Source organism: Ceratosolen solmsi, unplaced genomic scaffold (assembly GCF_000503995.2).
Source record: "Ceratosolen solmsi marchali unplaced genomic scaffold, CerSol_1.0 scaffold41, whole genome shotgun sequence".
NCBI lineage: Eukaryota > Metazoa > Arthropoda > Insecta > Hymenoptera > Agaonidae > Ceratosolen > Ceratosolen solmsi.
In genome coordinates this window covers 3,112,148-3,129,696 of record NW_011948424.1, presented here as the reverse complement: position 1 = coordinate 3,129,696, position 17,549 = coordinate 3,112,148, and the positions used below count along the sequence as shown (strand labels likewise).

General features: G+C 25.5%; 1 protein-coding gene across 1 annotated transcript in view; it reads left to right on the top strand.

The window, feature by feature from the left end:
• LOC105362703 (uncharacterized) overlaps positions 1 to 16,198 on the top strand; it is a 35,739-nt gene extending 19,541 nt beyond the window's left edge. Inside the window, exons 2-5 of the mRNA XM_011500189.1 lie at positions 6,684 to 6,760; positions 8,590 to 8,677; positions 15,473 to 15,780; positions 16,164 to 16,198. Of these exons, the coding sequence (XP_011498491.1) occupies positions 6,684 to 6,760; positions 8,590 to 8,677; positions 15,473 to 15,780; positions 16,164 to 16,198 (508 nt within the window). The remainder of the gene's footprint in view (positions 1 to 6,683; positions 6,761 to 8,589; positions 8,678 to 15,472; positions 15,781 to 16,163) is intronic.
• Positions 16,199 to 17,549: the final 1,351 nt, after the last annotated feature.

Here is a 17,549-nt window from a genome sequence, read left to right as displayed (position 1 = left end):
TTCGTCAATTCATTAATATGAATATCCTAAGCGAGTGATTTATAAGGTTGCAGCTTTTAGCCTTGAAAAGCCTAGTTTACAATAAACCATTAAACTTAGTGAAGCTTAAATTCTGCATAAAATGTTGATTATTATATACTATTTGCGCAGTAGCAGCGCGAGGCTGCAATAAAAAAAAAAAAAAAAAAAAAAAAAAAAAAAAAAAAAATCTGGGTTTCATTGACCTTCCAAGCGGTATGGACCACATGGCACTGAGCTAGCGCAATGACGGCCATTGTGACATGTCGACCTTTCTACGGCCACCTTTCTCTTTCACTGATAAAGCGCGTATTCTCCAGACGACGATCTAACGTCCGCCACTGTTTCTCCATTTCTATCACGGGACGAAACGTGCGCCTCATCTTGGCTTTGCGAAATCGAAACCGAAATTGGTGTTAACGTCAAGGCCACTTGGCGAGTCGCGTACCCGTCTCTCCTTCATTTTGCTCATTCCTCAATGTTTAACTCTAATTTGGTTTTTCAATATGGAGACAAGACTTAATTACATACTAAAATTGTCTTGTCCTTCTTAAATCAATCATACTTATTCCACTGGCACATTTAAATTTTCACGCTGCAATAAGTTTCCATTTTACTAAATACGAACAATCGTTTTGTTACAGATGCAAAGAATAATCGATAAGTGAAATTAAGCTAAAATATGTAAAAATAATTTCACCATATACATGATATAAAGATATCAAGTATGTTTTGGAAATGATGTATTTTTAGGTATTGATCGTCGTCATGTATTGATTAATATTAATCACGATTTCAAATATGTATACATTTTTTCCAATAAAATAATTGACTTTTTGGCACAACCTCCTCATGATCATTATTTATTAAAATAATCTCATTTAAATTAGAATTACATCAAATTATCCAACATTCGGTAATTGTTAAGAATCTAATATTTATATTACATAATACAGTACATACAATCTTCAATTATTATTAATAACAGCATTAAAAACAAATAATGAAAAATATTAAAAAAAAATTGTATATAAATTGTTAAAATTACATGATTTGATAGTAAATCATTTACATTATTAAAATCAAATGCGTTCATATTGTGTAGAATATTATAAAATGTAAAATAAATTTTTCATTATTCTTGCATACACCTATTAAGTACTCTAATGAAAAGTAATGGATTATTAATTAAGAACAGTATTAATTTTCTCGGAATTTTATTTTCGTATGATAAACATAAATCGTTTAAAGTATTACGAATGAGCAATGGCAATGGCATAAGTTTCATTTATCATTGCTATTTTTGAGTTTAATTTTACGTTAATTATAATTCGTTACAATACCAATGAAACTATAAAAGTATCAAGTCTATGAATTTTTGTATCGATATAACAATTTATTGTTTAATTAAATTTCTCGCAGTTAATGACGATGGCAAAAAGTTGATTTAAAATAATTATAAATTAAAAATTACCGTCACAGTGTATATTTATATACGACAATTTGCAGTGCATCAATAAGAGTCCGGGTAGTACAATAGTAATGGAGATAATTAAATTATTTTAAGACAACTATTAAATTTCAGTAGAATATTATAATATAATGATTTTTCATTTAATGCAAAGCTTTAAATGAGAGCATTCTGAGACAAAGACGAAATTAAAATTAAAAAATCTAACCATTAAATGTAAATAAACGTAAATAATAGCAATTTAGTATATATTATTGCTACTATAAGTGATTATGTAGGCCTATCATAAAAGTATGATTTCAAATTAAAATAATTGTTTCTACATAATTGTCGTTGTTATAAGAATAATTTCTAATATGGTGAAGACTAGTTTCATCTATATCCCCGGAAAAAAAGAGCGATTTTGAAAATAAAATATTTTCGAGTCGGCATTGAATATATTAAACACGTTGTCGTAGTTTAGAGGGAAAAAGTCTTTTAGAGACTATCGTCGTAAAAGAGCGATTAAACTACCATAAAATCATAGAATTAAAATGATAATAGTCGATGCGTGAGTGGTTGGAACATTCGGTGAGACGTATTTGTGAGTTAAGCGGATAATCTTTACTCGCTTGTGGTTGGTTTTGGGGGTTGGGGGGGGGGGTTATATGGGCGGGGGTAGAGAGGGGCTGTGGGAGAAAAGACGTATATGTATAGGAGCAGTCATATGTATTTATGATATCCAGTTCTCTGTATATATCATGAAGCACGTGTACACAAAGATTCACAGAGAAGGAAGATTTCTCCCGCGCTTGCGGTTCCGTTGACCCACTGACACTGAATTATTGGGTCTCTCCAACCTCCGAGAGAGCGTAAGTGAGTCTGTTCATCTGACTGCACCTCTCTCTCTCTATCTCTCTCTCTCTCTCTCTCTCTCTCTCTCTCTCTCTCTCTCTCTCTCTACCCCCTCCCTCCTCACACTCACTCTCTGTCTAAGGAAATTTTCGAAGAACAGGGCCTTTTTTTAATACTTCAGTCGATGAATGCCCCAACGAATGAATAAGTGAGCTAGTAAATGAGTGAGTACGTAGGATTTGTAAGTGTTTGTTGATATGCGCGTCTAGATGAGAGAGTATGAGAAATTTGTAAGCATTCCAGAGGTAATATAATGGAAAACTATACAACTATCTGATCACATACAACTTTGAGTAATTTTCTCTTTTATTATATGATTTAATGATGATATTATAAGATTTTCAATCTATCATTTATGTATATATCATTCAAATTTCCTTGTAGTGTTTATTAAATATATAAAATTTTGGTATATTTTACATATATAATTATATTCTCCAGTAATTGTCGAATTACTAATAAGAACTTTTAACTCAAACTATCGATGAATATATTTAACAATTTAAAGTAGATTTTCACATAAAAAAAAAATGCCTTTAAACATTAAAGAAATTCTGTAAAATTTGAAACATTTATTACAATAAGGATGTGTGAATAGTGGTATGAACGTTTATGTTAAATAAAGTTTTACTTTAACGTTCTATTATTGTAAAACATTTTTTAAAAGTTTTAAACGAATGAGACTCATATAACCATTTTAGTATGTCATGTTCAATTTAAAATTTTTAATTTAATCGATTCAAACTTATTGTATTTATAGTTATTTATAAAATATTATTATTATGTATTTTATAAACTATATAACCACTACATATCAACTATAAGATGGGATAATAACCTCTTAAACGTTTGTAAATTTCTTTTTAAATAAATACTTTTCCATTTGCATATTTAAGTTTTTCATTTCATATCGAATTTTCTTTCCTAATTGTTAATTATTTTGTTTCACAACAATATCATAGAAATTCAATGATGGGAAATTTTGATAAATTTGCGCGAAAAGTGAAAGTTTATTTGTTTTTTAATATGATAGAAAAACTGAGCTACTCACTTAAAAACTGATTCTTTCTTCCTTATTAAAAATATATAAAATATTATTTTTCATAATAAATTTTCATTTATTTTCAGCAACTAAATTTGTTTAAATAAACATTGTTTTGTATTACAAAATGTGCTGGCGATAAATACTTACATTACAAATTTTCTCTTTTCTCTTTTACATATTCATTCAATCGAACTGGTGTTAAATTTTTTATTTTCATATTTTAATTATTAATTTAAATAAATTTCAATAAATTCTATTTTGTCATTGAATATATTTAGAATGTTTTTGTATGTAAACGTAATGTTTTTTATTTTTTAATTCAAATTCAAATTATATCAGACTAAATTTCTCACAAGGAATTTATTTGAAATTAATTGATGTCGATATCTACAGTGTTTTATTATATGTTAAAATATTTGAATTAAATCATAATATCATAATTAACAATAACTTTTTAATATTTATATAGATCAATGGCGTTTTAAATAAATAGGTATTATAGAATTACGTTTAATCGTGACAAATGATTATACAAATTCTCTATTTACTGTTTGTATTTATCTTTATGGAATAATCATCTTAAAATTTGTAATAATGAATTTTATCTGTAAGCTATGAAAATTATTTTATCCAGTACAACTATTATGTTTTCTGGAGTGTAAAAATCTTTGTTACAATAATTTGTCATATACACAGAAATAAAACTCATGACTTATTTTTGTTAATCCCCTACATTGTGGATTATTTGAATGAAGTAGAAATGTTATAAAATATAAATGATTTATATAAAAGATATATATATATATATATATATATATATATATATAGATCGATAGATAGATAAAGCGGTTGAGTATGTAGTGATAGCAATAATCAGAAAGGATGGACAAACATGAGTGGTAAAGAAAATTTTAGCGTGAGAAGATATGTAAACTTGAGCACAAGCTTTTCCTATTAAAAACAATGTACGAATTCATGCATATAAACATAATCGAGGCGAGTTTATAAAATATCGTATACACAATTCTTTTTGATTTCACGTGTACGTTTACAAGTATTGTGAGACGATAATGATCTGAAGAATGCGATTATTATGCGATGAGTGAAAAAAAAACATTATTCTCGCGTGAGTGAAGTCGTGTTATTTATGATGAGTGGGAAAGGTGGATTGTCCCAACTAGAGAGTGTAAACATTTGGTGTTTAAGGATAAATATCTTCTAAAAAATATAAATATAATAATATAATATAATAAATATAATATAAATATAATATAATAAATATATTCTAAAATTTCAAATCAAATTCTCTCAATTTTTGAAATTCTTTCTCTTTTGGAATTATTTATTTAAAAACTTTTTTTTTTTATTAATTTCTAGCAACATTTGTTAAAGCATGATTTTTCTATTAGATAATATCAATCGTAATAAATTCAAAATTATCAGATAATCATTAACTCTTAATAATGTCAGTATATATATATATATATATATATATATATATATTTGATTAATTTATCTAAAGAATTTTAGATATAGTAATTTGTAAATGTACCATAATTTAATAACTAATAAAATCTTTTTTTTTAAATCACTGTGAAATTAATTCATTTTGTTATCTAATGAGAAAATCCTGCTTTTTATTATCCATTAGAAAGGGAAAAAGGAAGGGAAAAGTTTAAACACTGAATGAATGAAATATTTTCCATAAAATTCAATTGACATTAAGCCGACGGATTTAAGCATTAAATACCTTTACGTAAAGGCATTTTCCAGTATGTTATCTTTCATTTATCGTAGTTAGGAGGATTAGTAAGAGAAAACTCATTAATCATGCAGGAGCGCTTCTCAATAATAATTGAAGAACAATTGGGAGTCGCGTGCTGTGACAATGTATAATTCGTGCTTAAAGTCAAGATGCAGAGAAACCGGGGACCATTCATGGCCAGCTGAATTTAAGAAAATAATCGCAATCGTGGAGGTAGCGGAACGAAAAAATACTTAACAGAAAAAAAAAAGAAAAGAAAAAAGAAAAAGAATGAGAGTGTAAAGGAGAGCGGGCGTTGAAAAGAGAAAAGAAAAAAGGAGAAGACGGTCGCGAGACGCGTTGGAAAGAAATCGGAGGCGCTTGAGGCTATCGAAGACCCTGGACTTGGCACTAGTAGCTCGCGCTCGTTCGTTTCTCCCTCTCTCCTTTTCTCTTTCGCTTCCTTCTGAGGCTCGTGTATTTATATACCAAGTGCGATTGTACCTGGAGGTTGCCTCGATATATTTCTGTGGTCCTTCGCGAAAGTCGAGAGTCATTATAATAGGCGATCCTCTTTCGCTTTCCTCGTTTATTGTATCACTTTCAAGATTGATGCTTAATTGACTGTTTCTTAAAATCACGCTAGTACACGTCAACGTGCAATTAAATTCCCAGCATAGCGTATTACCCGTAGAGATTTTTATTTGATAATATTTTATTCGTGAAATACAATGTTCATTTATGAACATTTTTCGTCGATATTTCGATAATTTTTATCAAATAGTTTAATCTGTTAAACTGCTGTTAAATTTCTTTAGTATGTTAAAATTTACACAATTGAAAATGAATATTTAGATTAATAATGAACAATCCGATGATTTCAGAAGTAACTGATTGATAAATATACTTTCATTTTATTTACAATCAATACCACAAAATAAATCTGATGTAATGTTGATGAAATAAAAAAAAAAAAAATATATATATATATATATATATATATATATTTTTTTTTTTTTATTTCATCAACATTACATCAGATTTATATTCATATATAACGATTAATTAGACTAAAATATTTATTCAATTATTACATATTCAAATTCGTGACATATTAGCATGATACTTATTTAATATATATATAGACTAATCGATATTGATTTTTTTTTTTTTTGCATATTATATTCATTATCAGCTATCAAATTATAATATTAATATTATTTATTTTAAAGAAATAGCAGAAAAAGTAATGTACTTATAAATTATAGCCTTCATCTAATATTTAATATTAATTTATTTTTTATCCTTGTTTGTACAATAAAAATACAGATAAATCATATAATTTGATTATTATAATGATATTAAAGCATAATATTTTAGCAATTAATAACAAAAATTTTTTCGTTTCATACTAGACTAATATTTCTAATTGTTATTCAAATGTTTGGATTAATAAATTACTGATAATTATTATTCAAATAATTAATTATATCTTTAATTTTTTTTTTCAGAACCAGCTTGGTACTGCTGTCCCTGGTTTTTACGGTATCCACACTTTCTCCAGTGAGTCGACAATTTGACATTTCCGGTAAGTTTTACAAGAATTTATGTTAATTAATTAATAATGAATCACTTAAATTAATATAGATATTAAGAATTCAATTAAAAAAAAATTAATAATTAGACTTTGCATTAATAATTTTTATTAAATATTGCTTATAAAATATGGAATTCATGTTCTTATTAAATTTTATAATTTATATATATTTATAAATATTTAAATTTGTTCTTTATTAATATTTTTATTTTATAAATGCAAATATTTGTATTAAAAATTTTAATTTACTGTAATCTTTTTCATTTGTAATATTATACATTATGAAAGTTTAAAGACTATGCTAAAAATAAAATTGTTGCAAGTTTTTTTTTTATTGTTTAATTAAATGAGGGAAAAGTGATTGAAAATGAAATTAGGAATCATGTTGCATGGTAATTACTGGTACAACTTAGTCGTACAATACATATTTAATCACTAAATCCTTTTGTTTTTAATCTATTATTAAAAAAATAAACATTATTAAAACAAATTTTACTTCTTACACGTAAACAATCACAAACGAAAGCAAATTCATCTCAGAATTTTATCTATAATTTAATGTACATAACTTATACTCGAAATAAAATTGTCTCCTAAAAATGTATTATTGCTATACTAATTAATTATTAACAGTAATCGTTATTCATCTTTAAATAATCTTTAAAAAATAAAATAACAACTTTCATTAAATCATGAAATATTTTTCAACAATATTGAAATAAATATGAAAAGTATTCCATTTAATATTGTATTTACTAAGAAATATAGAATGTAGTGGAAAAAAAAATTTATTAATTAGAAAATATTCAAAGTAAATAAAGAATCGAAAGAACTTCGTTAAATGATTCATCTTATAGTATTTAATAGAGCAAATACATTTCATAAAAGGAATATATATGTCAGAATTATAAATTCTAAGTAATAAATGAAAGTAAAGTTTTTTTACATTGATTTTATTAAATAATATAGGCTGTGCACATACTCGAACTAAATTAATCTTATTCATGCATTAATGTATAAATGTGGTTCATGGATATATAATATTTTGATATGTGTTTGATGTTATTCCAAATCTCTTTCAGTTAATATGATATTCTGTTTTAAATAATGCAATTTGTATTTTATTAGATTATTTAACAAATCTAATATATTTTAGTAATTTTATTTTACATCAAAGAAATTTATATTATAATAAATAGTGAAATACTTAAACATAAATTATTAAATTTTACTTGGATATCAAATCTATAAAATCTGAGAATATATATATATATATATATATATATATATATATATATAGAGAGAGAGAGAGAGAGAATATTAGTTTTGGATACTTTTTTTGCCCAGAAAAAAATATATAGTCAATAGTATAAAAAGAAAAATATTCATTACAATATTGTTTTAATATTTAATAAAACATTATTCCATATACATAACTATTATTATGTATATTATTTAATTATAATAATAAATATTGCAGTTGAAAAATTAAATTTATCTAAAAATTTTATTAAAAATTTATCCTTTAGTAGTACATACAAAAGTTTCGCACACTTATGTTTTTATATCATACTAAACTAGAATAAAAAATACGAAATAATATCGTTATTACATGATCTATTGATTATCATCAATTTATGATATAATTGTGACTACACTGTTTCGAACAAATGTGGATTGCGTTTGTTCGATGGGTACTTATTAAAACTTAAGCGCAATAAATTTTCTTGTGAAAATACAATAAAAGTACATAAAAATAAAAATATCAATAAAAATACAAAAAATAATTATTAATTTCAATGAATTCTTAACTATTTCAGAGTATGTTTATGGAGTTGATCATGATTTGCAAGCCAGAGCACGCGCAGCTGTTGAAGCAGAGAGTTTTAAGTTTCGTCGGAACAGTTGGTAAGTTTCCTTCAATGAAATTAAAACCGAGTCTTTTACGTTCTAATAATCACTGTTTATATGAATACTTCAAGTTTTTGTTTTTAAAATGATTTAAATTCTTTAAACGTGCATTTAAAAATTTGTTACTTTAAATATAAATAAAAATTTTAACAATATATTCACTTTTGTTATGGATTAATCATTGATTTTCTTATTACGTAAGGTTTTATCAATGGTGGATAACACACATTGATCTATGGAAAATATCAATTTAAAATAATAAATTTAATAAAGTATGAATAAAGTTTATACGTGGTTACGCCATAGCAGAACATTTTAATGTGATTGAGAATAATGTATACGTAAAACGAAATATTTCAACGAGAAATATGAATAAAATGTACTTACAAGTTCAATATTCCGATATAACGTATTGATAATTTCAATTCTCGAATATACATATGTTTTTATGCAACTGCAATTATAAATCTGTTACTTTTTCCAATTGTTTAGGCAAAGTAAATAAAATTTTTTTTTTTAATTTTCCAATTTTATTCTTACATGCTATTATTACAACAGTATTTATTTTGATATAAATTTATTTTATATTGTTTTAATAATACTTGTTATCTATCTTGATAATCCATACATTATATATTTATAATTTATATATATTAATATATATATATATATATATATATTTATTCATTTATTTAGGCTATATCATTCCCTATTTCGATATTGTATGTAATCAATTGATTTAACTTGCAGAGATTATTTAAAATAAAAATAGTTTTGTTAACTGTATATGTAAATTAAACAAAACTGTTTTCATATTTGCTTGTCTTGAATAAAACATTATATTAGATTTTCTTATAGTATTTGTAAACAGACATCGGAATTGAAAAAATAATGTTCATTTTCTAAAATAATCCTTAAATTAAGTATGGATAATGCTTTCTTCGAATATTAATTGGAAACAAAAAAAAAAAAAAAAGATTTAGTATAGCAACTAATTACCTGTTTATTTTTTATTTGACTACATTTATATAGTTTTCAAACATTTTATGATAAGACAATACGATCGAAAATTGTTAAATGATAATTTTTCAATAATTATCTTTCTATGCAAATAAATTCGAAACCTTATCAATTATATTTTAAAATTAATCAAAATGTATTCTCACTTTTATTGTGTAAATACGCATTTTATTGTAAAGAAATATTAATTACCTTCCAGGTATTTAATAGTATATATTGCCCATATATTGTTGCCTTTTCAATATATTTCAATATTGGAAATGACGAAATGTTTGGATAGGTTAAGCTAGTTCCTTAGATATAACGAATTTTTATAAATCCTAACGCACGAATTAATTTAAAATGAATAGAAATCGTTCGAAATAAAATATACGTTATTTTCTTAGAATCTTATTCTTCATTAATATCTATTATATTCAGGTACAACATTGTGTTCTATCGTTAATATTAAATTTCATCTGCCATACTTTCGCATTATATTAAACTTAAAATTAAATAATAAAAAAAGCAAAAAAATTGATTTTTTAAAATTTAATGATTTTAATACACTGAGTTCGGCTATTAGGGACTTCAATTACAATATATATTATGTTAATCGAGTAAAATGATAGAATGATAGAATTTTTGTTATGAATTAGATGTCTGTATATGAAAATGGAGAGAGAAAAAAGACGAAAGTATATTTAATAAAAAGTAGAAAGAGATAGGAACTTTTACTCTATTAAGTTTCTACCAGCCTTGATGTAACCGGTTATATGCAGTAATATAAAAAAAAGTCACAACTCACTGATACTATCACCATTATTATTATTATTATTTTTTTTTTTAACTAAAAATTGAACTTGATAGAAAGAAAGCTATTACAGAAATGAAAGACTGCGACCATACTTGTTCCAGCAAGACTCGTTTGAATTATTAATAAAGTAATATTGGTGAAAACAAGAGTAGTATATTTATAGTTTTTAATTACATCATAATGTAGAAAGTAATTCTTGCGCATTGTAAAGATATTTTAATAAATATTTTATGAAAGTTAAAATACGAAGAATCAAAGTAGATTTTCTCTTTTTAATAAATTAAAAAATTTACATTATATAAAGATGAATAATATTGTAGTAGGAATAGTGCTTTATGGAGTTAATGAAAATATTATGAGCATTTTTCTCTTATCGCTTTAAATGCTAATCTATACGATTAGGTATTTCAAGCCAATTCTAAATCTTTTATAATTTAATGACATAAGTAATTATTAATTATCAACAACAACAAAAAATCTAATTCAACTTACCAGAGAGAGAGAGAGAGAGAGAGAGAGAGAGAGAGAGAGAGGGAGAGAGAGGGAGAGAGAGAGAGAGAGAGAGAGAGTGGATTTATTATTATAAATACTTTTGGAATAAAAGCTACAATTTAAATTTGTAGATAAATTATTTTTTTCATAATTACACATATTTTTCGACTCTTTGTTTCATAAAAAATATCTTGTTTGACGAACCAGAATTCATTTATAAAAAGTATAATTGATATAATTTAATTTAATTCAATATAATTTTTTTTTTTTTTTTTTTTCATTAAATCACATTCATTGAACGTTCAAGTAATGCTCAAGATGCTAATTATTTGTCCATAAACTAGTAAAAATTCGTAATTTATAAAAAAGTTTTATAAAATACTACAAATTTATCTCAATTCTTCTTTTAATATAAATAATCAACTAAAATTGATCGATTTTAAATTTCTATTCTTTTTAACGCGTATCATTAAATTTTTCACTCCATATGAGGACGTTATATAAAATTTATTTATATAAATATATAATAATATATATCGTTTCAACATGATTTTAAAGTTATTAAAATGTTCTGTAATATGCTATTTTAAAAAAATAATTAAGCTTGTAAAATTAGAACACTGAATTACGCCAATGTTTGAATAAATCAGTATTGTCATTAAGTTTGATCAAAGTCTTTTAATAATTTTATAATTTGTTATTTATTTTTGAAATTATTGCTTTTATTTTCATTTTTCTATATCGATACTTTAGATGGAATAGATTTATAGATATTTATAGGCGACAAACATCGACGATTGAATTCATTAAATTAGTCAAACAACACCGTATCTAATCACATCTTCGTAATACTCGTATCCTACAAGGATATTATTATTCATATTTAAGCGTAAAAATGATCGCTAACACAATTGTTACAGCACAATTCATTTAATCATTAGTTTTAGCGAAATTTTCATCTGACATCTTCCGCATGTACAGCATGCAACAAACATAAAAATGAATATCATAATAATAATACAATAATCCTTATAATAATTTATAAATTTTTAGCTTAAGCACAATTATAATTTAAATACTTTAAATAGTTTATTGCTACTTAAATGGCTTCTAAACAATGATAAAGCGATTGAAATTTTAATTGTATAAGGATTACCAATGCAAGAATCCAGAAATTTGAAAATAAATATCTTTTTACATTGAAAGCAATTACTTAATAATATTTTTGTCTGAAATTGATAATCATATCGATATCTTAAAAATGACTATGAAATCATAATTACTTAAATGCTGCAATTCAGCAATTTTTTAGTTTTTCGGATATTTAGTTTTAAAGAAGTCTTTCGTTCGAGAAACATTGTCGCTTCTAACTACAAGTGTAATTACGAAATTTTGTATTCTGAGATTGTGCATCGTTTATTTGTCCCCGTTCGAAATAAATGTACTATAATAGAGGTTATAGTAAGTGAGTTATGGACTTTATGAGGTAAACACGATAGAAGGCTTGAAAGATTTATACGGCTGCTGAGCAAAGCATGGCAGGCAGGGAGCCGAGAATTGCGCGACCATGAAAGTAAAAGTCGAGTTCTTCGGTTGCGGTTAACCCGGTGATAGGTGCAAAGTCCAACTGTTGCTAGACATTGCAGAGTATGCATTTTATATCTAAGAAAGAGAGTCAAAGACTAAAGTGGAGTGTTAGTCCAATCGATCTGTATATAGGCGCGTGAGTGTTTTACGTTGGCCAGTTATACGATAATGGCAGATGCAAATTTATTTTTATTCTTCATATTTATAGACTGGGATGACGGAACTGGCGGTCAACCACGCACAACGCTAACCACAAATTTGAATAGAAATTATCAGAGAACTGCACAGTGCTATATCTTGTTATAAAGTTATTGCATTTCATTAATAGAGAGCCGTAAACACATTGACTGTGAAAATTTAGGCTATGGCGGACGAACCTGATGCGTTGATATTATCTTTTTATGACTCTTTATATCATGTTTACAATTTTATCTTATATATACTTAGATTACATATATATATCTTATGTTCCATATGTATCTTTCTTTTTTTTTCTATTTTTTTTCCTTTTTTTTTTTTTTTTTTGTCTTTTCTTTTTTAGAAAAATTAGTATTTTTAATTATAAATCTTGTGAAATAGTTTTACGATATTTCCTACATGGTTAGTTTATTTAAGATTAAACTTTTGTGAAACATAAATTTTAGAACTAATGTTTTGTATTTATATGCGCAAGGGAAAATTTAATATGATGAAATTGTAGTAAATTGAATTTGGAAATTAAAATTTTATACTTTATTCGTACAGTTCAAAAGCCACTCGTATGGTAATTCCAACAATAAAGTTAAATTTCACATTTTATTTAGATATTATCGTAACAATCGTTCGGAATTATTGAATTATTACAAAGTATTCGTGTAATGGCTGTATATTACAAAATATGTCAACACGTGTGTTTGAAAAAGAAAAGAAAACTCAATTTTATACTATATTGTATTTCAGGTATAAATTATAATTTGAATTCTAATATAATTATAATTTATATTACATGTAAAACTTTATGAATTAATTTAAAAATCAAATACCTGCTCTACTGTATTCGATAAAAGAAATTCAACAAAAGAATAACAGAAATTCTATGTAACACATTTACTTAATGCTCGAGTATTCGTGAATATTAAATATTTTTGTACATCAGACTTTCCTTTAAATCAATATAAACGAGATTTCACATAAATGAAACAATGTTTAATAAATACGAAACATTTCTGATCTTATTAATATTTAAAAGTATTTTAATAATGATTTGGAATATCACGTTGAGTGAAATGCCATAAAACTACAAAAATTTAATTCAATTTAAACATTATTTTCATATAAACCAGATATGTAAAGAAATTATTTTATATGATGTAAACGAATGATTATGGATTGATTGTCGCTTGCAAGCATCAAAGGTATATTTGAAATAAATAAATTCATAGAATCTAGGATGTAAATTATGAGAGATTATTGAAAGAAAATGAAGGGGGAATTTATTTCTACAAAGGAATTGAAATAAGACTTTTAATACCAATGAGTAAATTAAATTGGAAAATTTCATTAAAGTTTGCAGCATTGGAGCGTTCGTAATTTTTCCAAGTTCATATAATATAAGCATAAAGTATATAATTTATATTGAGATTTGAAAATGAAAATAAATGTTTTTTACATGTATTTCCTTTATTTATAATAGAAAATAAATAAATATTGATACACATACTTTTTTTTTTTTTTGTTAATAAATCATGTATTATTTGAAATCAAATAACAATTTTATTCCTCATTGTCTAATACAATTATGTACGTAAAGATAATCTCAAAGAGCCACAAGATATAAAATTAATTGAAACGTTAAATTTACTTCTTTTTTGTTTTTAATTAGTGATTTATTCAATTATTTTTCAATATTAAAAACTAAATTAAATATTAATACTTATGTAAAGTTTTCAAATACATTATTCATCATGAAATGCAATTACAAATGTTATGTTCAAGAATAAATATAATTGATACTAAGGAAGGATCAGAGCATAATATTAAAAGTTTATTTAATACTTATATTATATCCAATAAGTAAAATCTAGTGAATAAAATCTAGCGAGTAACACGTAAATGTTATTCAACAGAGTTATTAAATTTTTATGTTTATTAACGAAAAACAAAAAAAAAAATATATATATAATTAATATAAAAAATATGAGAGCAAATATGCTTCTAAACATCATACATCCTAAGAATAGCATTACCAATATAAATAAATAAATATTGTTTATATATTGCGCGGGCTAATGTTGTTCGATAAGATTTTAATTAAGATTAAAAATACCGTTATACATAGAAATTTATTTTCGAAAATAACGTACAAAGCTCTATACATTGACAATTTTTAGACGGCATCAGTATTATTGGGAGAATTGGAAAAATAGGTAAATGTAACAGGGAATTACATTTAAGAAAAGGATAATAAAATAACGTGGACTTGGATTTACTAGATGTATCCATCGGTATGAATAGCCACGTTCCTTTAAAAGCACAGACTGAAAAAGTATCCTTAATTAAAATTAATTTTAATTTTACAAAAGTCAAAGGATACGGTGTATAAAAAGCGCGTATGAATTGTAGTTGTTGTTTGGTTGAGGTTGTTGTTAAATTAAGAATGATTAAGTAGAATCTTTGGTCTTACTCTCTACTTTTTTCCAAAAAAAAAAAAAAAAAAAAAAAAAAAAAAATAAAAGACGTAAAGAGCGAAAGGAGTTGTGTGCCTTATCGAGAGGCTGTGAAGACTCCGGAAGTGAAAGAGGAGCCGGAGTCCTAACGTCGACGCGCGTCATCGCATTCTGGTTTCCTACTCCGGAACGGTGACCCGTGATTCCGTGGCTTCTTTCGATCGTCGACTATCATGAGTTTTCTCTTTTCAGGCCGCAACGAGCGAAACAGGAGCCCTGCCAGGCAAGACAAGAGCGGCCTTGTCCACCGAGCAAGTACAGAACTCCTTCCGGGGCTTGCAACAACGTGAGGCATCCGGCTTGGGGCGCGAGAGGCTCGCCCTATCTTAGGATCTTGCCGCCGGCATATGTCGATGGTAAGCTTTTGCGTAACATTTCGTCCTTATCGTCTTTATTTTATAAGAGCAAATGCTTTAGCTACGACAATCTGTTTTTTGATCTTTATTCGTACGAGTGCGCGTACTATATCTTCTTGCTTGAGGGCTTAAGGGCGATGCAGTGTTGCATATTGATTGGGGGGAGGGGGGGGGGGTTGCTCTGCTATTAAATTACACACAAAAATGTTCGAATTCTGATAATGAAGAATATTAGCTGAAAATGTACTTCAACTTCCCCACGGCCTTATAGTATTTATATTTCAGATCCCGAATTTTAATGATATGACGTATCGCTTGTTATTTAAAAAATTTTTTAAATTATGATGTCCTAAGTCACGTTCCATCGACTTGACAATCGTATCGATACACGGGATAAAATAATAATTCATTAATATATCGTGATGTAGGTGTAAAAGTTGAAAATATCGAATGAAGTAGTTAGTTGCATAAGATTAACTTTGGAAATTTTTCAAACTACTAATTATCTATAATAATTTATTTTTCAGTTTATACTCTTCGCAATTCAAGCGATCACTTATAATTTATATAGAAAGTTATTTTCTAATTAAAGACTAATTTATTAATAATATAAGTATATTTATTAATATGGCGGATAGATTGACAAAGAAAATCTAGAGGTGCGTTAGCAATTCATGCTCAAAATAGCGATAATAATTGAATTTATTTTCGACTTTTAATGCAAATAGACTCGTTAGTATATAATTAAAATATTTTCTAGAATTAACAAAACTTGTGATTTTAATAATCTGCAGTTAATAAATTGATCATAATTATAATAAAAATTGTACGACTTTAATATGTTAGAATATTTTTAATAGAATAAATGATGTCGTAGTGAGAAATTCTTTTATCATCGAAATTCAATATTTATTTAAATATGTAAGGATTTTTTAAAGTAAATAATTAGAAACACATAGAGACTTACATACCGATAATATCATATTTAAAAATTGTAATAATTCTTTGACCAAATATCATATCAAACTATAATTTTCGATCGATACAATTTTATTTTTCTTTATTGGCTGTTTTGTAATGCCAATAATAAACGTCAACGTTATACTTATAAATAGCAATTGTTGCTTATGCTGCAGAACTTTCGACTTACTACGCTACCATAAAGGAAAATCATAAGATGTGGCGTTGCGTGATTAGACCATTTTCAAATCATATACGTATCATTATCAATTATTTTATAAACACACGAGAGCGTCATAATGCAACCACGTACTGCAAAAAGATACCGACAGTTTATTTATTAGTGTTTATGCTTTTAGTAGAAATTAGGTTCGATATAAATATGGCATATATATGTGTAATTCATAAGAGTGACCAAGTATATCATTCTTACATAGTGAAAAGCGCAATATTTTATATTTTCTAATTAAGCAATATAAATTTTTATAAACATACGTGAATGTGAACTTGTTTTTACAAAAAAAAAAAAAAAAAAAAAATAACCTAAGCTTTAACATGTTTCAACAAATAAATAAAATTAATTATTTATTTCCTAATTTTTGTGATTTATAATTTTATAATTTTGAATCTAATTTACGAATATCTTAAAGGCTAAGTAGTAGAGTATAGATATTTTAAGTTTTAAAGAGTCGTTGGTGCGTGTGTTTTTACAGTTTTCAATAAATATTACAAATTACTGGATTCATATTATTATTATCGTTCGCTATGTTTTCATTAAACATTTCTATACAATAATAATATTAATGTTTCTTAAATAGAAAACACACTGCAATAGTATTTACTTGTTTCTATTTCTATTTACTTTTTTTTTTTTTTTTTTTTTTTTTTTTTTTTTTTTTTTTGCAAGTAGGACTTTATATGAATTATATGAAAATTATTAGTTATAAGTAGAT